General features: G+C 40.5%; 2 protein-coding genes and 1 long non-coding RNA gene across 7 annotated transcripts in view; 1 reads left to right on the forward strand and 2 right to left on the reverse strand.

The window, feature by feature from the left end:
• asph (aspartate beta-hydroxylase) overlaps positions 1 to 3,607 on the forward strand; it is a 37,600-nt gene extending 33,993 nt beyond the window's left edge. For 3 of the 4 annotated variants that reach the window (XM_076079256.1, XM_076079272.1, XM_076079280.1), the window contains 3 exons: positions 387 to 434; positions 553 to 600; positions 912 to 3,607. In XM_076079256.1, the coding sequence (XP_075935371.1) occupies positions 387 to 434; positions 553 to 600; positions 912 to 919 (104 nt within the window). In that variant the 3' untranslated portion in view covers positions 920 to 3,607. The remainder of the gene's footprint in view (positions 1 to 386; positions 435 to 552; positions 601 to 911) is intronic. The other variant, XM_076079265.1, reaches the window with a different exon arrangement.
• Positions 3,608 to 5,310: 1,703 nt separating this feature from the next.
• Positions 5,311 to 16,244, reverse strand: dnai4 (dynein axonemal intermediate chain 4). The gene is made up of 17 exons (XM_076078441.1): positions 16,192 to 16,244; positions 14,989 to 15,157; positions 14,711 to 14,874; positions 14,248 to 14,354; positions 13,901 to 14,057; positions 13,185 to 13,324; positions 12,168 to 12,332; positions 11,760 to 11,945; positions 11,397 to 11,530; positions 9,708 to 9,794; positions 9,442 to 9,596; positions 9,145 to 9,305; positions 8,912 to 9,009; positions 8,599 to 8,697; positions 7,468 to 7,694; positions 7,229 to 7,382; positions 5,311 to 5,361 (listed from the first exon to the last, which is right to left on the reverse strand). Exons 3-17 carry the CDS (start codon positions 14,788 to 14,790, stop codon positions 5,311 to 5,313), a joined length of 2,001 nt encoding a protein of 666 aa, XP_075934556.1. The 5' UTR covers positions 14,791 to 14,874; positions 14,989 to 15,157; positions 16,192 to 16,244.
• A 4,976-nt stretch (positions 16,245 to 21,220) lies between these two features.
• Positions 21,221 to 23,302, reverse strand: LOC142933891 (uncharacterized). 2 transcript variants are annotated; one of them, XR_012947634.1, is made up of 4 exons: positions 23,159 to 23,302; positions 22,906 to 22,994; positions 21,922 to 22,002; positions 21,221 to 21,393 (listed from the first exon to the last, which is right to left on the reverse strand). It is a non-coding gene; the product is annotated as an uncharacterized LOC142933891 (long non-coding RNA). The 2 variants fall into 2 exon arrangements; XR_012947633.1 differs by lacking the exon at positions 23,159 to 23,302 and having other exon boundaries at positions 22,906 to 23,021.
• Positions 23,303 to 26,851: the final 3,549 nt, after the last annotated feature.

Below are 26,851 nucleotides of genomic sequence, written 5' to 3' on the forward strand. Positions count from 1 at the left end.
AATACGTTCTATATAGCATGTCAATGACGGGGCTTCAGTTGAAGATGTTGTCGATCGTTCTATGACTTTTCTTCAGTCCACTATCAAAGCCTGACTGTAGCCGTCTAGTGGAACTGTTCAGTGGTCACCACGGCACTGAGGTTCCTGCATGATTCAGAGCTCGTCCAACAGTGGACAAAGAAGCTCTATCAACCAACTCAACACTGACAACTGAACCATCGGGACAGATTCAAGTTCCTGTGGCCCGGTTCATCAGGGTCTATGAAAACATCGAATATATTGCGTGCTACTGGGCCAGTAACATCGTCCACCTGGCTTTCTTTTGTTGGTGCTAATTCTGTTTTTCGAGTTCATGGTTCTAAATGTTTCTTGTTCCACATTCACAGAGACGGAAGATGAAGTAGAACACGAAGTAGAGGAGGCAGCAGAAGAAGGTGGGCACACACACAAAGTCCTGCACCAGGAGAGAGATGCATTGTACATTTAATGGGGACAAAAGCTTTGTGAGATGATATCATGCCAATATTTGAACGTGTGTGTTTCTCTTTGCAGCAGCAGAGTTTGTGGAGACAGAAGAACAGATTCAGGACGAGCCCACAGGTAAACATTGTGTTCATTCTGCTTTATGCTCACAATGATGACTTCTGCTGTGTATGACCTAATGTCTTCCTCCTGTTTCTCCGCTCTGAAGGTGGGTTTAAACCATCAAAATATCCAAATGCTATCATTTCACTTCCTTATAGTAATTTATAGTTGTTTTTCTTCATAAAAACACAAACTTCTAATGATAAGAAAATAAAAGATTGTAATTTATATTGATTCAATTCTTTATAGGAGCATCTCATCCTCCAATATGATGCTCCTTCCAATACAAGAGCAAGAAGTCAACTTCCTGTTTGTGCTTTCCACAGAAACGTAAAGGCTGCCGCGGTCGTCGTGGTGACGGAGCAGGGACCCAATGACCTTGCATCAGCACCATCTGAGCGTGCTCAGAGCGATGATGCGCCTCTCCTCCTCCACAGAAAAGAAATTGAGTTGTTATGACAACACTCTCTTCCCCCCGTGTGCCCCCCCCCCCCCCCCCCCCTGTTTTCACACCTTCCTTCAAATGTCCCTTTTGGTGTAAATGTGAGATAATGGATGAATTATTGACTTTTACGGTACTCCTGTTTTTCCCCTTCTTGTTTTCCCCTGAATCCCGTTCTTTGTTTCTTTAAGTAGAGCACCCATTTCCATTTGTGTTCAGGGTGATGTAGTTCTGTGTGACTGAGGCCAGATGGTCAGGCCATGTGAACGCTATGTGCTCTACTTGCAGCTAGTTTACCGGAGTCTTATCTGCAAGAGCTGTAACTTTAAACCAGTCTGGAACTTTATTTTGAAGTCTCTTAGTTTGGCTTCCTGGAGCTCAATTCTGTTGCTAACCAAACTTGAGGCCAACGTGCACGGCTGAGCCAGGAGATTGGGGTCTATACAGTGAGGTGACTTTGTTGGGTCAGAAGATTCACAGATACTAAACTTAGCGAACCCAACACTGCAGAGTTTCTCCCCTCTGGACCTTTCCCTCCTGCTGATAAGAAATCTGCTTGATGGAGGTAATAATAAAATATTTCAAATTTAGTAATCAAACTAAAGATGTAATGTCCTCCACTCTATTGCAGGGCAAGTTCAGAATTACGAAGAACATCTCCATTCAGCTGTGTAGTTCTGGTCACAGCGTTGTAGATTCTATGCAAAGCTGTCGTGATCTCTCTCACCCACTTCCCTCACCCAGCCAGTTTATTTACCACTGAGTATGAGCCTTATGCTAGCATGTGAATTCAGAGAGAGCTTGTGTGTGTGTGTGTGTGTGTGTGTGTGTGTGTGTGTGAGTGAGTGAGAGAGCATGTGTGCAGATGAATTCCTTTTGTTTCCCGTGATGAGCATGTTCTTGTGTGTTGACACATCTCTTCTACTAGTCGACCCTCTCAGTGAGCCCTAGAGTCATGATGTACTTTTGAGACTGTTGAACTATTTTCTCCTCGTTTGTTCTCTCGCTACCTTTACCTCTGTGTGTTTGTGTTCCGTCGATTCCTTGCTCTTAATTCTTTCCGGATACGGTTACAAAGACCATCAAACTATCCTATCAAATCATTTTAAAATGAAGTTGTAACTTTAAACTTCTGTTTCTTGAGTTTAAACTGTGATGTAAATTAGGACATAATGGATGGTGCAAAGCTGTCGCACTGTGGTGTAAAGACTGTTTTTTTAAACACACCAGCTATACATGGATCTGGTCTAGCAGGCTGATGCAGACAGGATAGTAGCACTGAAGCATTTTAACCCCATGTGATCAAGACTCCACTTTCTTTTCTCTGAATCACAAAGGGAGAAATGCATCAGGCGTCATATTCCTGTGGAAGTCGGCCTCCAGTTAAATGATCCGACATCTTTGTTTTTATCATCAGTGACATGTTTTTTATTTACTAAAAGGGAAAGTTGGCGACACATTTCTTTAGTCACTCTTCCCTTTTCCTTTGTGACAGAATCAGAATTTGTCTTGGTGTGTGTTTCAGTCACTGATCCTCGGTAGCAGGGCCCCAGGCCCCTGAGGGCCCTGTTATCAGAGAGCAAAACATCATTCCATCGCAGAACTAAAATTGTGGAATTATGAGAGCGTTATGCATCTTATTTTGAAGGCGATGGCCAGATCTGCAGGTAAACATCCTCTGGTGTCCCTGTTGCATCAGAAGATATTTTAGCTTTGGGTAAATGGGTGCAGCTCTGTGGAGAACACATTCCTGTTGGGATGCGGACAAACAATATGTCGATCTGATGTTTTAGGATAAATCACAACACTACTAGTGGAAGAACAGAGACCACGTAAAACATACCTCTTTTTTTATTCTTTTATTTGGTGTCACAGACCCACTTTGTGTTTCTAGTCCTGACATTTTGTAACTACCAGATTGTTTTCATGGTGTGCAGTAGAAGTTTTTGTAGGATGTCTCGTCCACTAGCTGGTCTTTTCTACTTCCTGACACTTTGTAAGTCAATGTGAACTGTAAAACCTTTTTAACATTGAAGATTACAGTCTTTACCAAGAGAGAGCTTCTAGATTTTTAAAAGTTAACGTTTAAAAAAAAAAAAAAGAATTTTTTGAAAATACGTTGAAAGCTTTTCACAAAGCCATAAGATGTTTGACAGGCAGGTTTAAGGGGCTGTGCTACTTTGGGACAACGGTTTATTCTCTAACAATACAAAAGGAAGAGCAATGAAATAAAGCCGCAGAGCAGCCGCAGAGCAACCACACACTGCAGCAACCCGGTGAAACAGATTAGGATCTCTTTCATTACTGATCTTTGATGAGAAGTCATGTACGTGCTGCGATGACATGGACAGCGGTGCTCCCAGACAAAGAGGGGGTCAGTTGTTGACGGCTGGAAACAGTAGACGAGCTCCACAGTATTATGAGGAAATACAGTTGTTGGTTAACAGCTGCCTCAGCTGTCTGCAGGTCTAATACTGATGACGCTTAAATTATTGTGAAGTAATGATGGATTGTGGATATTTGAAGTGTCACAGTTTTCTGTAAATGATCTTTTGCTGCAATAAAAGGTTTGGGACAACACGGCAACAACTCGTCTTTTTTGATGAATACTTTTTGTGTATTTCCCACTTCCTCTAAAAGATGCTGTAACATCCTTGTACAAGAGTGAAGAGGAGCTGATCACATCAGAGTAGTCTGATGAAGCAAAGCTGTGACTGAGAGGCCTCACCAATTCCATTTAGAACTTGAAGATAGTTAACTTTCTGATTTGTTAAGTTCACTTTCCACAGATTTTTAGAAACCTCTGATTCTAAAAACAAGAGATATAAAATCATGAATGTAAATACCCGCTGCTATAAACATCCACAATATTCGTGGTGGAAGAAGTACTCTGAAGTTCTGCATTCATTATTGTACACCAGGTACATATGACTCATTGTTCATACTGATGCATGAATGCAGAAGTAGTACTTTAGTGTTGAGGCTGGTCCATGTGGAGTCAGTTTGGTGGTTTAGTCCAGTGGTTCTGGGGTCTTGAGATCAAGGGTGTAGGTTTGGTTTAAACTTAAACTTAAAAAAAAAATCTGCTTTTACAGTGTGTGCATTTTCACATGCACATACAGAAACACACCGTGCTTGGTTGGGTAAAAGGTGGATCTGTCCTCTACTAGTCTGTTGATTCTGGTGACAAACTATTGCTAACATGAGATCATTTGAGAAGTTTAGTCTTTGATGGTACTGCTAACTCGCACACATCTGAAATGTGACACGGCGTTCCACCCAGAGCCCTTTTATTGTAAGGGGTCACAATCCAAAAAGGTTTGCCAACCGCTAGTTTAATCTTCAACAATCATTGAATGTTAATGTACCAAAGCTGAGACCTTACAGATCCGACCCGCAGTGCTGTGCTGCATGTCGTCCTCTCGCTCGCCTACTTTTCCTGTGTGTCTGTCCTGACTATCCTTTACATCATTTTAAAATGATTGATCTGGAGGAGAGAGAGCCCTGGTAGCTTGCTATATAATATAGAAATGCACAAGATAAAAGGAAAACACATCAATTCAGTTCCATCCATCAAATCTTGTTGTATTTAAGAGGAGTAATGAGAGGAAGCCAGGAGAGTTGGAGAAAAGTAAACTCATCTTAACTTTTGTATGACCAACAAAGCATCCGAGCAGGTCAAGCAGGTAGAGTCAGACGAATAAGATTCACCTCTTTTCACTCAATCTTCTGTCCTACTAAATCTGGTCACAAGGTGTCAGCAGACCTCTGACTCAAAGCATTTCATCATGCACAGGAATCAGTCAACTCTTCAGTATATACAGGGATGATTAAGCATCATTTATGTTCTATTTCATATTGATTTCAGCAATGGTAGGTCTATTCCACAGGAGTGGTCCCAGCTACCAGACACTGAGCTCATTGGCATTGATTTGGGGAATTGGAGGATTTGAATGGCTTGAGGAGTTTATAAACTACAGTCACATAAAAATGAAATATGGTGTGTTATTTAAAGAATAATATTCATTCTTCTTTTGCACAACAATGAAATAGAATTCAAATGAAATGAAGGGACTTTTCTGTTCCCTTGAAGCTTGAACTCTGAACAATCTTAACCATTATGTTTAGTCTGATGCTTTCAACAGTAAAGGACAACGTACAGTAATGACCTATGCCAAAATGCACCTGTGTTACTTATAGATCCGGACACACTTTTCTGTGTACTGATGCCGTGTTCGCAGACAGAAACCCAAATGGTTTGGGTTTACATCTGTCTGTGTTTCTTAAAGCTGTTTGGGAGCAGCAGAGCGAAGGATGCCCTCCAGAATATCCACCTGAAAGACAGGAGGGACGCTGTGGGTTGTTTGTCATGTGAGTCAACCATCATGTGTCCATGTGAGGAAAGAAGCTTCCCCACTGCATCAAATGCCTTCAAGCTAGTGCACATTAACAGAGACATCAGTATGTCAAGGACAGCCCGGGATTACACTGAATAGTAATTAGTGTTGTTAACATCTGGAATCGTTTTGTCCCCAAAATAAGAATGAAATGATTCAAACTTCCACAGAGTTACATGACAGAATACTGTTGAACTTGATGTTGAATTTGTGTCATTATTGAACTGCAAATATTGAGTTAGTGTCTCTGATTGAAGAGGTTTAACCTGTGATTAGTTCAGTTGATATTCCAACAGTGCTAACCCTAGATTAACCCTAGATTAACCGTCTATTTCCACTGTGAAGTCTGAAGAAGAGCTTTGCTAATTCCAGTTTGTTCTAGGGTGCTTTTATTGTGAAGCTTCTAATACTGAAACAGGAAGCTGTTCCTGTTTAAATCCAAGCCTCCAGTGTAATTGACCGATGATGCTGATTTATTCTCTTTTCAACTGTCGCTCAGAGGATCTTTGTCTCTCTCAGTTGTCGGTCTGGTTGAATCATTGAACAGCGTTTTGTTTTCCATCTGCTAAACTAAATAACATCTATTAGTGAGAAAGCATCAGTGCATTCAGACTGAAAGAGCAGTCCTCTGACACATCTGACTGGACACAGTCAAGCTTGTGGCAGGAGATTACATTTCTAATATGTATCTAGTAAAAGTATGAATAATAATGAATGAATAATGCATTTTATTAACATTCTAAATATATCAGCTATGATAACGGCTAATCCTCTCCTCTTTAGACTACATAATGAGCTGAACAAAACTGAAAACTGTTCTTCTCCTGGAAGGACTGCAACAGTGATAACAAAAGACAGCACAGCAAATTTCAATATAGGCCGATAGTTTCCCACATATTAATATATGTGATAATACACTGAATTTATCATCTGTTGCCCCAAATCTGCTCTCAGGGCAGATGCTGTTGTGGGTTTTAGAAGACAATTATATCTATGTAATTCAGTAAGATCAGTAATATGTAGAACAAAATAAACATATTTCCCTTATAACTGTCAGGAAATATAAATAGCTACGGCTGTGCTGCACAACAGCAAGCACCTCTATCAACAAGCCATGCTCTTTGTGCTTAGAACTTTGTCTGAGCCTCTGGACACACAATTAAATTAATCAATTGATAACATATTTTCATGTCGTTTTTATGGCTTTGCATAATTCATTTTTCTATGAATCTATTTGCTAGTGCTGGGCAACGATTAAAATATTTAATCGCGATTAATCGCATGGATTTGTTGCGATTAATCGCATTGTTATGGCAAAGTTCAATCATGAATTCAAAAGTAGTGTATTGCGCACTTTTATTTTAAAAGTACTGCTATATGAACAAAAGGGCAATAACATTTGGTTCACGAGATGCAGGTAGCATGTTTTATACTTAATGTGAATATAATTCATACTTTGTTGGCATCTTATTCTGAAAACCGGATGTTCGTCTGAAGAAACCGGATGTTGTCTCGCCCTAATCTGACTATAGGATGTTTGCTGGCTTTTATCCCACTGTTGTTGTCATCCTATTGTTGTTATGTATATGTATTGTCTCTTGTCTTTCAATAAAAAAAAATAAAAAAAATTTAAAAAATGCGTTAACGCGCGATAAAATAATTGTCGGCGTTAATGAATGAATGCGTTAACGCGAAATTAACGCGTTCACTTGCCCAGCACTACTATTTACCCTACAGACATTCCTAGCCCTGCACAAAGGCAGGGCTAGGAATGTCCTTTCTGCAAAAAGGCCCTCAGTTGTACCTGGCTGCTCTCTCCCACACTGAGGTTCTTGAGCTGGTAGACGGTCACGTGTCCGTCACTGTCTCCTACCAGGACACAGTCTGTCTGTGCGGCGAACAGCAGGGACTCCATCTTCACACCAGCCGCAGCAGGCTGCACAATGATTGGGTCCAGGCTGGAGGACACACGTGATTACTCTTGGCACAGGCTTCACATCACAGAAACAAATAGTGAGACAGACAACAATCCCAGGCACTCACATGCTTGAATTCAGGTCCCAGATCTCCAGTTGTTCCTCATTAACGGCTCCAAATACTGTGGCCCACTTCGGGGACCACTTGATGTCACATACTGCTATCTGGGTGGAGCTGAAGCCGAACATGGGGAGATGGTGGTCCTGCTTCCACAGCTGGATGGTCCAGTCAGAGGAGCAGCTCAGGAACACATCTGGACAGAGTGGACTCCATGTGATGCGGTTCACAGGACACTGAGGGGGTGAGGTATGACTGACGTTACCAAAGGTCTCTCTGACGAACCCAAAGAACAACATCAACAAGTGGTCACATCTTGATGATTATTGCTTTAGCCCCAGAAGATGTTCCTTCTAGTACCTTGAAGAGATGATTTTTCAACATTAGTAGAGAAAATATGGAATGATTGTTTATACTGTTTATACGTATTGCCGCAATTAATGTGGATCTGTGGATTTCTATTCCATTTATTTAAAGCAAGAAATATTTTTTGATATTTATGAATCTTACTATTTTATCTGTGGATTTTGTTATATATATATATATATTATATTTATATATAATAACTCTTTTTGCGTGCATTGAAAAATATTTTAGTGTAAAGAGTCTTTTAAATAAATGAAAAAACACATTTGTGGAACCTTCTGTGAGCATTCATTCACATTGAGACTGTCTGAGTCCATATGTGTCTACTGACACATTGGAAGCCTGCTGTGGATACAACTGGAGACATGTTTCCAGATGTGGTAAGCTCAGTGATGAGCTTTGATACATTAACCTAACTCTACTCAGAGATGCTTGTTTCTCCGTATTTGTCCCCCTGGGCTCATGGCATGCATGTCCTTCACTGTGCATATGTGGATAAATCCACATATGCATCAAGACACAACAGTGTTACTATTCAAAGAATTCACATACCTGCAAACCAACATTAATTAAAAGTAGCAATATCACTAAAGTTAAACATTTGACTGCATGTTATAGGACAGAGCTAAGGGCCAGTAAGCAATGCATTGTGGGACAGAGCATGAATGGATTTGAAACAATCGCTACTGATGAAATGAAATGTGAGCTTCTGAGGCCTTGTGGTCTTTGGTGTTTTACGTGCTTATCAGAAGGAGAGGTGAGTGATGGACTTACAAAGTGCTTCCTGTATGTCTCCAGAAAGTGCTGATTGTTGGAACAGGAGCACTTGTGAATGAGCCCTTCTAATGTGCCGACCAAATAGACACTGGATTCCTGGTGCAACAATAAAACACAATGATGACAACAATCATTTACAAAGTCAAAGTTCACTTAAAATCAACCTTAAAAAAAACGTGTTTTACTGAAAGTCAGCACTGCATTATCACAAAAGATATCTGTGAATATGGTATTTTCCACAGAAACAAGTTTGAAGCCCAAGAACTACATTCTCGTCAACTCATGTTGAGAAGTTCTCTCATCAACTCACCGTTGGATGGAAGTCAAAACACAGACCAGGAGTAAGAGCTGACAGAACACTTTCTGCCTTCTTCTTGGTACTCTGGATCTTCTTGAGCTTCATCAGGTCTATGACAAGATAGATGATAGGTGGATAGATTACGTTATACAGATAGATAGACAGACGTCTTACAGATTGTATCGCTACGCAGGTCAAGCTAAATAGACAATGGTAAAGCCATGTGCTGGTGCTGAGCACAGTACCTATGCAGTCGAGGCCACTGCTGCAGATAAACCACTTGCTGATCCTTCCGTCTGCAGCCACAGAAAAGAGAGACTCCACCATCTCCTCTCCTGTCAGCCTCAACTCCTGCTGGGTCCATCTGAGCTGCCACACTGGATCCAAGTGCCTGTTGGGACATTCACTGCACACACACACACACACACACACACACACACACACACACACACACACACACACACACACACACACACACACACACAGAAGTAAAGAACGTTCTCTTCAGTGTGTGATGTAAGAGCTGAGCTGTCCACACGCACCTGCTGCTGAGGACACATGACTCGCTGTCTTGACTCTTCACATTGTAGATAGCAATGCTGCCGTCCTGCATGCCCACAGCCAGCTGACTCGGGTTATTGGATGAGAAATCCAGGGAAGTCACAGCGCTGTCACACTGGATGGCACGCTCAGGCCACTGCAGAGGAGACACAAGACAAGATCTGGAATGGACAGCTGGCACACAGTCAACCTTCTGCATACTGCTGGGGACACATGGAGCCCCTGGAGCTAAATAAAGGAGTCATACCGTGGTATTTTTGAGAGACCAGCAGCACACCAGGCCTGGTTTCTGCTTACTGGAGCCAGACTGACCATAGCCCACACCCAGAAGGTCCTAGCAGAGAGAGCAGAGCACAAGCAGACCTCTCTTAGTGAACATCCGTTTCTGTCAGCTGGGAACAGTTTTCAATTGTTTAGTACAAAGTAGTTCAGGTGAAAACTATGGGCAGTATTTTCTGTGGAGAGTATCCAGCTCATTTTTCACATCCAACTTATTCACCTCCATTATATGTTGGAGGTACACATCACAACATGGGCACATAACCACAAGTATCTGAATGGCTAAATTGATTCCAGAAAATTCAAATAAGACTGGTGCTCATTGACGGTTGATAAAACAATCAACCAATCAGAGCTTTGTAGGTAGGCTTAAGAATGTGTGTCATTTTTCTACATATCTAGCTAGCTAGTAGCTACATTTGTGAAAAAAATTAACAGAAAAATGGTGACAGATGTGGATGACATTGATGCAGCTGTACAGATTACTGTAAAACGACGTAGAGAAACAACTCTTTGATTAACATAATGTCTTTAATAAATGTAAAAAATGTCAAGTTAAAAGAATACTTCGCTCCCAAAATCATCATTTGTATATCAGCTCTTCATCCCGCATTCCTTTGAATTCTTGAAGAATACTTTGTTTTTCTCGTGAGAAATCCAAAAACTGAAGTAACAACAGCAGAACTATATCAAAACATCTGTTTACTCCCATTTAGTCTGTGCCTCTCCATCTACATGTCATGTTTTCCTCATAATTAGTAGTGTGTGGGGGGGGGGGGGGGGGGGGGGTGTATATCATGCATTAGTGATGGCTTTGTAATCCATAATATGTTTTAGTGTGAGTGATATATTATACAACTCATATATAATATGAGTTTAGTGCATAAAGTCAAGCTCAGAGCTCACTCTCACCACCTCTGCCAGCTAATGGGCTGGCCTCTAACACATGTGACTTCAATGTTCTACGTATTACTTTATTTCATATCGAATGATATCTGTTTAATTATTCTTCTCATTCTTGTTATTATCACCATTCTCTCTCCCGTTGTCACAGGTTGTGGGGCGAGTTGGCTGAGGTTATTGTTGTTGTAATGTCCTTTAACTGCTGTGTCTGAAGGAATATTGGAGAAAAAGACATGTCCGTTTACAAACTCTACTAATTCAAGTCTCTGGGCTTTGGACTGGCTTGAGCCTGTTTATGCAGAAGTGTTTTAAATAACAAGGTTTTAGTGAAGATGCACGTGTTTGTGAAGTAGTGAGCATACGGCTGGATAAGTGAGAATTTGTTAACGCATGCTTTCATGTAGTTTTACCCCCATTCACTTCAATTCATCCAGACTTCTCCATTTCTGGATTCTTTGTTCACCGTGGAGGCATTAGGAAAAAACAAGGTTTCCTTCAACTATTCACAAGGTAACACAGGGAGAGTCACTGATATACAAATGATCATTTTGGGGTGAAGTGTTCCTTTAACAGCTCCTAGCAACCACTCCTGGGGTTAAGAGGAGAAGGTGTGTTTGTGTGATTTTGGTGAGCTATCCCATAATAATACAGACTAACAAAATGTTGACATCTGCAATGACATACAGCAGGCATGATTTACACTTGTATCCAGCTTTTCCACATTGCTAATAAGCAGTGCTAACAAGTGTCTTACCGGGTTCTTCTTGTTCCATGCCATGCTGCTGACGCGGCGTCCTCTGCTGAGCTCACAGCTGAAAGCCCAGAGACGCTCCACAGCTGGAGACCGAGGGCTCTCTGCATCCTCCTCCCTCTGCTTCACCAGACTGTCTCAACCGTTCAAAAAAAACCCTGCAACTTCATTTCAATTGTCACATACACACAGATTTGACTTCTGGATTCAACCTATCCTCAGCATTGATGACATTATTACTCACCTCTTCATCCAAATAGTTCAATCTTATCCATTAATATCCATGAACACTTCATCTGACCTATATGTATGTATGTGTATTGTATCTGCTGTTGTGTGTCAGTGCTGCTGATGAGCTGACTTTACCTTCGGTCACGGGTAGCTGTCTGTAAGCAGCCAGCTTGGGTTGGAAAGTGTTTCCTAGAATGCTCCTCTCCATTACTAACAAGCAGTGTTGGAATCTCTCTGACAGCATGATCAGCTGCAGGTCTGACTCAACGTTTAAACCGCTCCCAAACGCTTCCACTTCTTTCATTGAGCTAGCAGCACTGGCTGAAGAGATATACAAGAAAGTGATACATGCAAGTTATTGCAGAGCTCTCCTAAATTCCACTCTCAAAACTATAAGACTTCATATGACTTGAGCTGTGAATCATCAAAGGAAGAATATAGGTGCTTTGTAATGATGTTGTGTCTGAATAACATCAAGAGGTCAAGAGGTTACTTAGAATGAAATTACACCAAGCAGCATCCTCCCCAGTCCTTCACTGGTACCTGTACTGGCCATGCTGCCCACTGACACGCTCCCCTCTGCTCCTCTGCTGATGTCCTCTCCAGCCTCGGGATAGTCAGCCCTCCCTACTTCCTGGCTGCACACCTCCTCACACTGCTCGGGGCTGATCAGAGTGTAATACATGTCCCAGGTGGTAACAGTCGTAGCTGTGGGCATGAAAACATGTTAAAGACTGTCCACCTGAAAAGACGAACACTATTAATAAAGATTAGTTCCATCGGACTAATCATCGCAATAATTACTTGATTAATCAACTAACAGAAAAAATAGATTTTGTCATTTCTCAAGAACTCTGGGTCCAGCTTCCCAAATGTGAATATTTTCAGATGTTTTACTTTTCTATGAGAGTAAATTGTGTGTTTTAGCATTTCACTGTATAGTGCTGACAGTCTATCTACTCAATATCTATTTATTATTAGCAGGTATTTCTCTCTATCCCATCCCTGTGGAGCGGATAAACCCGGACTCCTTAGTTGTTGTCCTCGGTGACCGCTTGTTGCAGAATTGAAAACTTTCTCAGCCTGTTGTTGAGGGGATCACCAGTGAAGCTGTGAGGGATTTTCAGGCGTGCTTGGACTGTACAGACGGTGATGTTTTACGCATCTGGGATGTTTGCTGCAGTCCATGGTTGGGAGTATAACCGAGGCGTGAGGACCACAGGACTTAACATCTTCTGTCTGACAGGAAGCAGCATGTGAAGCTGGGGAAACACGTCTCTGACCGTCATCGACTCGTTCCCTTTGTACACCAACACCTCCGGTCACTAGTCCACACCTCTTTGATTTTAAAACTCTTTTTATTTCAAAAAACTTTGATCTTTCACAATATTTCTTTCATACTTCTATTGTACTTTTTGGATTTTGGAGTTTTTTATTTTTATTTCAATTCTCTCAAGGCAAAAGCCTTGTATGTCAAAACCTGATTCTTATTTTAAATCCCCTTTCTGCCTTGTTTCCAACAACAGGTAGCAAGCTCCAAGGGAACATAACGAGCCTAACCTGAGTCCACCATCACTACGCTGTCGCTCTGGACCTGCTTGCTTTTAGCTGCTCCATTCAACGTCTGTACCGATCGATCCACATACTTATCGTTGCCCATTCTGTTTCTGCACAGCTCAGCATACTGATTGTTTCTCTCCCTGTGAAAACAAGGAGGAAATGACAATTTTATATTTTTCAATTTTTCAAACCGTCACACACTGTCCAATCCCTTACCCATCAACTACATGCCAAGGCCTGGTGATGTAATAGGTTAATCATCGTTTTTTTCCAAATTTTTCCAATCTATTTCTAAGTGTTTTCGGTGCCCTGGTAGTCAGCAAGACTACCAGAGGGGGTATGTTGTGTGCATTTAAAAAAACAAAAAAACATCACTTTTTTTAACAGTTGTTCATCCCCATAGTTTGTGTTGGTGGGAAGATCGGTGGCTGTGTTGCGGTTGCCACTCTATTTAAAAAATATATATATATTTTTAAATTTCTCACAAATTTCAGGCAGCTTGCAACTCAACAGCTCATTCATCATCATCATCACCACATAAGTTAATAACCAACATCTGTCATTCTAAACTCACGAGGAAAAACTGTGCAGGTAAATATCTGGTATCCAATCACGTGTCACAGGACGGTTGCACGTGTCAATCACTGTCTCGTAAAGATTAAGAGTGGTGTGTCTTTCCTATGCGTATTGTGCTTAATACACATTACTTCACTCACATGATAGCTTCTGCATCATCAGCATCCACTGATACTAAGGTGCTCGGTATGTCCAGCAGTGAAACGCTGTCTGTCTCAGAGATGTAGACATCAGTGACCTCTCTCAACATGTCCTCTGTCACATGTTCCTTCACTGTGTCTCTTTTCCCCGGCACGTCTAACAAGGAACAAAAGACATGAAACAGAAACCACAGATAGCGCTGTGTCATCTGTGACCTTCAACCATATTCAGATGCTGTAGATGTAACTCTATTTATGTACATTTAGTTTTAATGAACTTATTGCCAACATTAAGAATGGAGCTAAAAAAATTGAATATAGCAATGAAAGCGAATTCATTTTGGAACCTGGGAAGTTGATGGGCAGGTCCCGTTTGGAAAATGTATCCTCAATCTCCTCATTCATGGACTCTATGGTAGACTGGCTGGATATTCTGCTGCTTCCTAATATTGACCTGGAAAACAATGTCAGAGCACATCTTTACACGGGGACACTGTGGTAACACTCGGCCTAACGCAGGACACAAAGGACGTCACTGATCAAAGATAAAATGATTATTTTCCTGCCCAGCATCATCTTTTCTTATCAATAATTCATACATTGGACTATGTCTAAGCGATTTCATTGATTCCTTGTTTATCCATATTTAAATCGGCTGTCTATGGGAAATGGCATCATATGTCATATATTTTACAAAGTTGCTGGTGTTTTTTCTCATATTAGTCGTATCCACACACTCTCATGAACATCAGATCAGCTCCAGCTGTTTGACCATCAGGTCAGAGATGTGTAAAAGAAGGAGCCCTGCACCTGGAGAAAGGCATGGTGAAGCTCCCGGTGGCTGCTGCCTGATCTGATGCTGATCCAGCAGAGATCTCATCCAGAAACATCCTGCTGGCTTTGGCCTGTGCCGCTGCTGGATCTGCCTGGTACAGTGGCTGAGGAGTGACGTCATTTTCGTCTTCATCAAACACCTGCAAACAGGACAACGATTAGCCACCAATAACACTGCTACTGCATTAGCCTGCTGCTAGAAGGCACTCAGATAGATCGGCCTACTTGTAGCCTGTAGGGAGGATATAAATTACCCGAACAACTTGTCTGGGAGTTTGGAAGGCGCTCTTCTCCAGAACTTTGCTCCCACCACCCAGGCTGAAACTTCTTCTGCTTGGGCAACCGATGATGCTGTTTGTGTCTCTTGTACTTTGGCGGACTCCATGTATGCCTGATACTGAAATATTTATTGTTCGAGAAGAGCTAGGAGACAAAATAACAATGAACATTTCAGTTAGCATGACTTCACTTTGTTTCCCTAGCAGGAGACTGGGGTGGGTCTCATAATAGAATATTCTAACCAGCAGCAAATGAAAAGTTAAGGCCTCAGCTATAACTACATATGTTTAATGGACACAAACCTTTTCTAAAATTAGGAGATTGGTGATTATATTCAAGTTGTGCATTTGTGCTAACTAGTAGGTTGGCACAATGTTAAAATGGAATAATAGAAAAAACTCAATTTAATTTAAACAAGAGCCAGAAAACATGAACATTTAACAGAATATATCCCCATTTTTTAAAGCAAATATTTTAAAGCAATTAATCAATCTCTTTTGTCAACAGTTACAATATTGGACTCCAACCAACCACGCTCACAATTGACCCAGCTTTGTGATGAAGTTATGTGAGCCAGCAGACTTTCAAATGAACCTGATTCCTTTGTGTATTAACTAGAAGTCCCACGTACAACACCACAGTTTACACTTTCAATGGAACTGAAATGTTACCCTGACCAAAAAAGTTAGTGACTTCTCAATGTTTTAAAAGAGTAGATGTTCAAAAATACAAACATTTGATTTTCCATTTTTGTTTCTGTGACCTCCAGGACCAGAAAACAGCTGTGTTCCAAACAACCCCGGTCTCCCTAATACACAGTGTGGAAAAAAGAAGTGCCAGTACTCCCGTTATTCACATATTGGCGTGTGTAATGGCGTATAGTCGGCCTATAATAATATTCCAACTGAAACATTATAGGTGGTGGTGTGTTTACCCATAATGTGGACCATTATTATTATTATAGATGAGCAGTATAAAGCTTAAAAGCTTAAAGAGATTAACATCAAATCGTTAAATAATTATTATATTGTTTCCACATATTGCAGCCTTCTGGACATTAAAGAAATGTTTGCCCTTTACAATCATATTATGTAAACCAAACGTTTATGATGAGTACCGGTCCACTTCGAGCTCTGCTACTAAACACGTTGACAAAAAGAGAATAAAAGAGAACTTACGGCCTCAGAACAAGAGTACTTCTCTTCTTTCGTTCTTCTTTCGCAACGTCAGACATTATTGTAGCATGTATGTATGCCTAAGTTGCCATAGCAACGTGACGCGCCGTCTCGTGAGAGTTGCGCTAATAATGGCTCCCATTTCATGAACAACTGTTGGAGATGGATGCTGCTCTATAACATGAATAGATCGAGGCACTACAGTGCAGATCAGGTAGGGGCGTATATGCAAAGGATAAGGAACATTTCCATAATAAGTTGAACTCAGGAATTTTGGACATTTTGCACAATTTAAATATAAAAACCATACAGGGGATCCCCAAAGTCCTTATGATCCATCCTATCTATAATCACACTAATACATGTGACTTCAGTTAAAGTAGCTACATTTTAGTTGAAAGGTTAACACCATCAAAGTCAGGTGTGTAAATCAACTGTATGTTTGGAAAAATATATTATGCAGCAACAATAAAATCGGTGTATTTCTTCTTTTTTTTGATAGTTGTGATCAAAAATCAACAATTTGTCTCTCAAAAAAGAAAAGAAAAGAAACTGCCATATAATCTTCTAGCTTTCTTTAGAATGAAATTGTCGTTAGAAGGGAAATGATACTCTGTTATGGTCCGTGTACGTTTTAGTCATCTGTTTTACCGTTAATTCGGAAAAACCAAAATACGGAAATACCATGGTATTCTCGTTTTTCGTTTCAAACCAAGAACGGGAAAACGGAAATGGGCGGTCGTATTTCCGTTTTTGGTTCTGAAATCAAAAATGGAAAAACCAAGAACCAAAGTCAAATAAGGTCCGTGTACGTTTTAGTCATCTGTTTTACCGTTTAGTCGAAAATATGGAAATACCATGGTATTCTCGTTTTTCGTTTCAAACCAAAAACGGAAAAAACAAAGTCAAATAACGAGCCGTATTTCGTTTTTGCAAATCCCTTTTTTGTTTTTTCCTTTAAAACGAGACGCAGAGCACAACAGGTAACCCGGAAAGAAGAATATTTCAAAATAAAAGTGAAGGCGATATAATGACCGTATGCAAGAAATTAATACATTAATTAATTAATTAATCTGGGCTGATGGGAGTGCGTTAGCATCAGTAGTTGACTACATGCTGTTTAATATTCATTTACCTATGTACACAGCAATAATTACGTTTTCGATTAATCGGTGCATTGTTTGATGCAATACAGTTCGTGATATAGTTTAATCAAAGTCATTTTCGTGTTCACAGAGCACTGATATTTATTTTTCCACCGTATTGTGCTGTTGATTTAGTGAACGTGAAGTAGATGCAAAGTCAAAGTGTCTACCATTTTTACCAGTAGATGACAGTGTAAGTGTATTTAAACCATAGATTTAGTCATATTTACCTGTGCCTTTAGGTTATTGATACAGATGTATTTAATGCTGATTATTTCATCTGATATTTGATGTTCATGGTTAATTTGCATTAGTTGTATACATCATGTATTTACATGTTATATTTGTGTCATTTAAGAACTCAACATAGCAGCAAGACACACCAAGAAGCAAAGTAACCAAAAATATTAAGTATTAAAAAATGCACAATATATACAATGAAATAGAATAGTGTTAAATGAACTAACTAGGTGAATAACAGTAGTGCAAAAATCAACCCCAGCAAACAACAGTGAAGCAGTGTGTAGTTATGTGGAGGATGATCTGGCCATAGGTGATCTATTGTAAAGTGTTATTGCGGTGGGCAGGAATGCTCTCCTGTATCGGTCCTTGTGACAGCGGAGCTGGATCAGTCTGTTGGAGAAAGTGCTCCGCTGTCCTCTTCCAGATAGTCTTGTTTGCAGCCAATGATGGAACCGGCCTTCTTAACTAGTTTGTTAAGTCTGTTGGTGTCTCCGGCTCCAATGCTGCTCCCCCAGCAGACTACGGCAAAGTACAGTGCACTGGCCACAACAGACTGGTAGAACATCTACAACATCTGGCACACGTTGAAGGATTGAGGAAGTTTCCTCAAGAAAAAGAGTCGACTCATCCCCTTCTTGTACACAGCGTTGATGTTGGTCTGCCAGTTCAGTCTGCTGTCGATGGAGACACCCAGGTACTTGTACTCCTCCACCATGTCCACGTCCTCTCCCAGAACTCTCAGCGGTTGTGGAGCCGTCGTCTTCCTCCTGAAGTCGACCACCATCTCTCTGGTCTTGGCCACGTTCAGGTGATTTCTACCGGCCCACTCTACAAAGTCATCCGCTACTGCCCTGTACTCCTCCTCCCGTCCGTCCCTTATACACCCGACCACTGCAGAGTCATCAGAGAACTTCTGCAGATGGCATGACACAGAGTTGTACTGGAAGTCAGTGGTGTACAAGGTGAACAGGAAGGGAGACAGAACAGTTCCCTGTGAGGCTCCAGTATCACTGACCACCCCATCAAACAGCACACTGCCCAGTCGGACAAACTGTGGTCTGCCCGTGAGGTAGTCAGTGATCCAGGAGACAGTGGATGCGTTAACCCCCACCACCCGCAGCTTCTCACTCAGCAGCACTGGTTGGATGGTGTTGAATGCACTGGAGAAATCAAAGAAAGTGATTCTCACAGAGCCACCGGATCCATCCAGGTGCGACTGAGCTCGTTGCAGCAGGTAGATGATGGCGTCGTCCACTCCCACATGAGGCTGGTATGCAAATTGCAGAGGGTCCAGTGAGGATTTCACCTGCGGTCGGAGGTGGGCCAAGACCAGCCTCTCCAGCACCTTCATCACATGAGATGTGAGGGCAACTGGTCGGTAGTCATTGAGGCCAGATGGTGTCGTCTTCTTTGGTACAGGAACCAGGCACGACGTCTTCCACAGCACCGGGACTTCCTCCTGCTTCAGGCTCAGGTTGAAGAGATGTTGCAGGACAACAGACAGCTGGCTGGCGCAGGTCTTCAGGACCCTGGGGCTGATGCCATCAGGTCCAGCAGCCTTGCCTTGGTGGAGTCTCTCCAGCTGTCTCCTAACCTGGCCAGTCGTCACAGAGAGGGGAGGGGGGTCATAGTGTCGGTGGTGGCAGAGCCCTTTGAAGTGGAGGGCTCTGAGTCCATGCAGCTCACCAGGGGGGACAGAGGGGGAGGTGGGGGTGTTTGGGAGGTGTGGTGTGTGGAGGACATAGATGAGGGCTCTGAGCTAAACCTAAATTGAAGAAAGAGTTTAGCTCGTTGGCCCTCTCCAGGGAGCCCCCTGGTTGTCTGCCTCCAACCTTGAAGCCGGTAATCTCCTTCATCCCCATCTACACCTCCTTCACGTTGTTCTGCTGGAGTTTGGCCTCCAGCTTCCTCCTGTAGGAGTCCTTGCACTCTCTGATCTTCATCTTCAGGTCGCGCTGGACTCTCCTGAGCTCGTCCCTGTCCCCAGACCTGAAAGCTGCTTTCTTCTTGTTAAGAAGAGCTTTCAGGTTGGACCCATATGTGGGTTAAATGCTGTAGTCCAAATAAAATGACTTCAGTTTTAATGCCATTGAGTTACAGAAAGTTTGACTCTAGAATGTTTTCATTTGTGTTCCCTAATCTCAAAAGACAAGAGCAAAAACCAGATTAATTGGTTCTCTTTTCTTCTTTGCTGCCATGTTACCGGTCTCGTGACCCCTCAGATTGATCTCTGGAGCTGTAGGCGGATGATGACCGTCAGGATGAATTGAGTTGGGAACCAATGCAACAGACTACCAGCTATTTAGCATGTTGGACACACCAGCATGACACTGTCTCGTAAAATTAAGTTCCCATTCAATAACACTGGTCTGCAGAAGACTGCTGTGGGAGGAGGGCTGTTGAAAACCGTGACCGCGATATGAGAGAAAAACATGTCCCTCGAAATGTAATTGAAATTGCAGTTTAATGATATTGGAATGTAATTTCGTAGGAAAAAGGAATGTTTCTAGTGAGATACAATATTAGTTTCCTCTTTCGTTGTAAATTGGATTCATTTGCTCTATCATCACGAAGGTCAAAGGTCACATTTTGCCTGAGTACACTGTGTTGGCCTTCATAGTGGTTTAAATGATCAGATCCCCTTCCAGGTAGCAGGTGCTTGTGATTCTATACAGGCAGTATGACGCGTCTCCTTTAAATAAAAAGTTTGGAATTTTATGTGGTACTTATTTCGCTTTCAAGTCAATAAAGTAGTAAAGGAAAAACTAAGTTTGCTAGTGTAACCACAAATATTAACAATATCTGATGTAATTGATCTTGTTTTGAACAATAAGATTCAACAATAATAAAAAGTTCAAAAACATTTATTGAATTTCAAATATATTCCTAATATATTATATATATATATATATATATATATATATATATATAATAGTACATTGCAAATACATTGCCAATAATTGTACTATTTGCAAATATATAAAATATACTAACATTGTACGTCTAACAATTTGCAAATTAAATCTTTAAACACACTTTCAAATAAATGTAATATAGTGCATTTTCGAGAAATATAACAAAAATATACTTAACAGAGAGCAAAATAATTCTGATTTAAGTTTATATGGTACATGTATTACTAAACAAAACAGAATGACCATGTTTCAAATTAAAACAACACAGAACACTGAACCATCAAAACAAATTGCACCGCTGCAGACTCTCGCTCACTAAATAGAAACACAAACATGCTCCACATTATGTTCCTTTCTTTTGGTTGAACTGCTCGTTGTTACACTTCCGTCTGATGACCGCTCGCACGTCCGAGGCACTCGTCTGCGGAAACTCTTGAATAACAGCATCTGTTAAGAGACGAGAAATGATGTCACACAGCATATTCATACAACAGTTTCTTCTATTTTGACCACACAGGAAATCCTGTTGAACCGATATTATTGTTTGAACAGAAAATCAGGATTAATATTGAGGAACTATATCAATATGATATGCCAATATTCCTACCAGTGCAGGTCAAACATATTTCATCACGGGTGGTGTGTTGAACATGTGATCCTGCTGCTTTATAAATCACAGAAGCTTTAAATTATCTACATACGACTCAAGACAATTACCTATGTAATGTCCAGTTGTCTTTTAGGAGGTCCCACTTTCCCTGACTTCCCAGTCAGGGTGGACAGTGCAAGGACCTCCTTTGTGAACACCAGAGCAGCCAGCTCCTGGCAAAAAAGGGTCATGATCGATTAAGCCGCAGGAAGGCCCTCTTTGAAACCGTCACTGTGCTGCCAGCCAAGGCGTGCTGTATACGAGAGAATCAATGGAACACATTAATATACAGTTGGAAGATCTCTCCCTACCTATTAGGAATTAATAGACCTTATTCACATATGAATACAATGCGCTTCATTATTTAAAACACTGCTAGTAGTCTGTACATCCCTCTATGGTGTGGAGGTTCCCACTCTCTACTAATTCACATGACTGATGTGTGACACATGTAACCTAGTAAATCCCATCACTTTATTTCTGACACATTTTAACTTGAACAGCAGACGATGCTGGGGAAGACAAAAGGAACGTGGTGTCATTTTTCTATAGCCCTTACACTGAGCAATCAACATTTACTTCACAATGACAAGTTAAAGCAAAAAAGTTCAGCATTGTTTTCCTTTCTCAAAATCACAGACATGTTCTATACCTATTCAACAGGTGTGAACTGAGTTCTTTGTGCTGTCTCAATGACTTGTTATAACTATTAGTGATATTAGGATCTTAAAACATTTTCTGTAATACAAAACAGTACATGTGGCTGGTTACATTGACTTACCATATACTTCAGAATGAGATGCCCATCATCTTCCTCAAGTTGGATGCCTGGAGGATGGCCGCCCTTGAAAGCACTTGTCGCCTGTATAAAAGGATTACAGTTGTTGAAATATCCCTCAAAACATCAATAATTACAAAAAATGTTTAGAATATATATAGGACCTATGGTGACCTTAAAATATACAGACTTCATTATACATTCTCTTAATGGAATAATGAATTATCTTAGTTCTGCTTACATGACCCTACTACCTTTACTTATAGTTATTCTCATAAAGCACAACCTGGTGATTACTTTCACTTTACTGAAGCCTGCTTCTGGTGAACTCAGACTAGACTTACACAAAGTGAGCTTCTGCTGTTGCTCTGTAATGACTCAGCGTCATTGTGTTGACTGAACGGCAGCTTGCTGCTGAAATACAACGTTAACGTTATGGTGTCACGCCGTTCAGTTTACATTATGAGGGACGGTAACATTAACCCCTTGCTGTTTATTAAGTGCATCTTCAACACCATTTACTAACGTGATTTCAGTTAGCTTTGTCTAATTCTACCATACTGAAAATATTTGAAAGCACACTTGCAACCAGTCAGGAATATACAGTTGGCATTCAGCATGGCCAGTCTACAACTCATTAAATAGTCCATTAACATTTGCATGTTTGTGAAGTCCACACGCTACTAACAGTCTAAAAGCTACTAAAATTGAATTCACCAAGCATTACACTTGAGAGGAATATCATGTTAGGTTAATGTTAACATACATATCACCTTCACATTATGTTACTACACAACTAAGCTAGCTGTTGTGACGTTAGCTAAAGTAGCAACTAAGCTAACGTTAGCTGTTGTGGCGTTAGCTAAAGTAGCAAACACACAATTGATAGTCAGCTAAATGATTTTTTCGATCACTGTTTTAAAGTGTAAAGAAAACTCTGTTTTAGAACAAATACAACACACATATGGTTATAAATTGCTTACTTACCGAAAACTGAGACCTGTGGACAGACAGCAGTGCACGAACTGTATTGCATCAAACATCAATGCACCGATTAATCGAAAACTTAATTATTGCTGTGTACATAGATAAATGAATATTAAACAGCATGCAGTCAACTACTGATGCTAACGCACTCCCATCGGCCCAGATTAATTAATTAATTAATGTATTAATTTCTTGCATACGGTCATTATATCGTCTTCACTTTTATTTTGAAATATTCTTCTTTCCCGGTTACCTGTTGTGCTCTGCGTCTCGTTTTAAAGGAAAAAACAAAAAAGGGATTTGCAAAAACGAAATACGGCTCGTTATTTGACTTTGGTTTTTCCGTTTTTGGTTTGAAACGAAAAACGAGAATACCATGGTATTTCCGTATTTTGGTTTTTCCGAATTAACGGTAAAACAGATGACTAAAACGTACACGGACCTTATTTGACTTTGGTTCTTGGTTTTTCCGTTTTTGAATTCAGAACCAAAAACGGAAATACGACCGCCCATTTCCGTTTTCCCGTTCTTGGTTTGAAACGAAAAACGAGAATACCATGGTATTTCCGTATTTTGGTTTTTCCGAATTAACGGTAAAACAGATGACTAAAACGTACACGGACCGGTTATGAATATGATGTTAGAACCTAAGCTGCTCGCTGGCAGGTTTTCTTCACCGTACTGAGCTTCTCTCTGTCTCTTCCCTCTGACGGAGCCAGGCATTCTGTTTCCTCATTCATTCAGTCCGTAACGCACGTATCACACTCTGTTATTTAGAATGTAAATCCTGGTTGTTTACTATGTTATTCAGAAACATCTTGAGTTTTTGCTTTCATGTGTTGGCAGTCTTTTTCTTTTTGCCCTCAGGGTTTTTGACTTCAGGGTTAGTCTAGTCATAGTTCAGGGTTAGGCTCAGAGTTAAACCTGCTCTTTGAATCATACCCAGGGTATCTTTTTGTTATCTGATCGAACTAACGTAGGACAACTAAATTGTCCTACGAAGCTGCTTATCAACTCAGTAAATCAACCCGGGGTTCCTCCATCTGGCTGTGAGACGTTCACATAAAGGGGCGGTGTCTGCAGCGTATGACCAATCACAATCAAACAAGTCTGCTGTCTGCGGCATTTTCTACAAACCAAGAGAAAACTACAATATTAGACAAATATGTAAACACATAAATCAGGCTGAAAGATGACAAATGCAGGAAGGACAGCTGGCAAGAAATCGCCGACTGTGTGAATGTGTAAACTAACAGATTTATAATATCACTGCTTCATCTCGTGCCTATAATTACATGTGTGTATTCTTGTTAAGGTAATGTGGTGCTTAGATGTATTCCTATTCTTTCAGCTGCAACACCGGCAGTGTGAAACACTTATATGATATAAAAATATAATTCAAAGTGGTAAGAAGGTTCCCTTCAATAAAATCACCCACAGCATAAAAAACGTAACGCTGACATGACATGTACATGAGTGAATATATGATTTGAATGTATGATAAGAGAATATATATAGAATATAATATATAAGGATTATTTAAACTTGCTCTCCAGCTGAAAGAATAGAGGTTAAATATTGTCACACACACCATCAGAATACATCTGCAACACATTCATTTAACAGATACACACATGTAGATATAGTCAGATCTATCGTGCTCTATGAAGCAGTGAGATTATTAATCTGTTCATTTACACATTCACATAGTCGGTGATTTATTGCCAGCTGTCTTTTTTTACATGTGTCTGTTTAAACTGCGTTGCTTTTAGTCTGGATTATGATTTTAACTTCTGCGTATTTGTCTAATATGTTTCTACTTTTTGCACTGTGTTGATTGTTGTTGATTGTTATGCACCACCCGCCATGTCAAATTCCTTGTATGTGCTGATTCTGATATTATCTAACGATCGGTGAACAGAGCTCTGATTGGTCAGTAGTGCTTTTATACAAGTTGATCTCTAGAACATAACCTACTGTCCAGCATCAGTTACCATGGGGATCTACCCCATCTACCTGTATACATTGTTGGAGCAGCAGCCATCAAGATGTTTTTTTAAACAGTGCACAGTTGTTTCTAGACATTTGACTGCTGAGATGCTGTGAGTCCTGAAGACACTGGAGGGAGTGAGGGTGTTGTGTTTGGTCGTCTCTCCTCCCTGCTGGGAGCAGCTGAGATACTGATTCATCTGTAATATTGGTGGAGTGCCCCTTTAATCTTTGGTTAACACCCTTTTATATTGACTACATGATAACTGTAGTGTCACACATGCATTAGATGAATGATGTAGTGTATTACAAGGCTTCAACATTGTGGACATAGTTACATCCTCTGAATGCCCTCGTCTCTGATTTGTGCTTGTTGGTTCCATGAGGCTGGGATTATCCCAGAAGTCACAGCTTTTTTACACAGCGACGTCAACTCAATAAAAAATGGTCTCTCTATTATATTGGAAGAGTCATTGGAAGAGTCTCAGCTTTTCAGTCAAATACAATTCATGCAATTCCACGACTCTTTAGTACTCCAGTATGTAGACATCTTCAACAATACCATTTTAGAATAGAAAGTAACACATGTATACTGCATGCAAACAAATGCATGTTTTATGCACAAAACTGCACGTAATCAACATAAAGTGTGCTTGTCTGTAAGGTTGAGACTTGGAGGTATCCATAGAATGAATCCCCTCTCATTCACATATCTAGAGGTGAGGTGTCACGGGACCCTGAGGGAGTGTTATTCAGCCTCCTTCCAGACACGCTAGCATGACATGGTTGGTACCGATGGAGTCATCAGGTCGTCTAGTTTCTTGAATCGTCAATCTAGCTCCAAAACTGAGTCAGCCTTCACAACACAGTATGTCAGCAGGGATCGCATGCACGGATCTCATATAAAGAAGCCCTTGGACACAATACAATGTGACATGGTGGAGTGCAGGGAAAGATCAAAACTCCTATGATGTCTGAACAGTCTTAGCACACCAAATTATAGCAGACTCAAAGCTAACATTTAAACATACATTAGCACTGTTCACATCTCAACATGCAGTTTATACACAGTAAGTGATTGTAACAAAGTGAGAATATGAAAAAGAACATATGGAGTCAGACTGATTCGTCACATACAGAACTAATAATAATGAATTGTTGCATTGCTGGATGGGAACCATCATCAAAGTCATTTATTCCACCTTTGCTTTTTCTTCTATTTCAATTCAAAATGCCTGCTGTAAAACAGGTCTGTGAATCTGACCCATTAGAATAGAAACAACACTGCTCTGATACTAGCAAACTAACAACGTTTAGGTTAGAATGATTTATTCAGTCTGCAAAACAACATAAAGATAAAGATGGACAGATTCATAAAATAAATTATGCTTATCAAGCAAACAGGAGCTCTCTGTCAGCAGCAGGAAAGCTTTGTGAGAGGAACACGCACTCCCCCGCTGGCAGTGAGAGGAACTACAAATTACAAAATTATGATTATTATTATTTATATATATATATATATAACTACAAACATACAAGGCCTCTTTACATGTCTTAAGCAACAAAAAATACGTTTGCCTCAAGTTGAGCAAGATCATAATCAAATCAAACAAAAAAATAGAAATAAAAAAATCAAATACAAACATAAATCAAATACAAACATAAATCAAATACAAGGCTATCTCAAATTAACTTAAAGCTATCAAGTAAAGAAAAAGCTTTAGAGTATTCTTGTCTTTACCAAGTTTTAGTTTTACTTTCCTGAAGAGTTTTAACTCATTCTTCCAATGATTCAAACTGTGTTTAGTCTCATAAACTCTCTCGATCTGCATTTATGTACACACAACGTCCCCAGTTGCAACACTTTATTGAGAACAAAGTCTGAGTTCCTGTTTTCAACCAGACATCAAATTGAACTGTCTTCACTGAGAAGGAGGAGAACTCAACCTCCCTGGAC

Source organism: Anarhichas minor, unplaced genomic scaffold, assembly GCF_050575085.1.
Source record: "Anarhichas minor isolate MPS153535 unplaced genomic scaffold, ASM5057508v1 ptg000006l, whole genome shotgun sequence".
In the NCBI taxonomy this organism is placed as follows: Eukaryota; Metazoa; Chordata; class Actinopteri; order Perciformes; family Anarhichadidae; genus Anarhichas; species Anarhichas minor.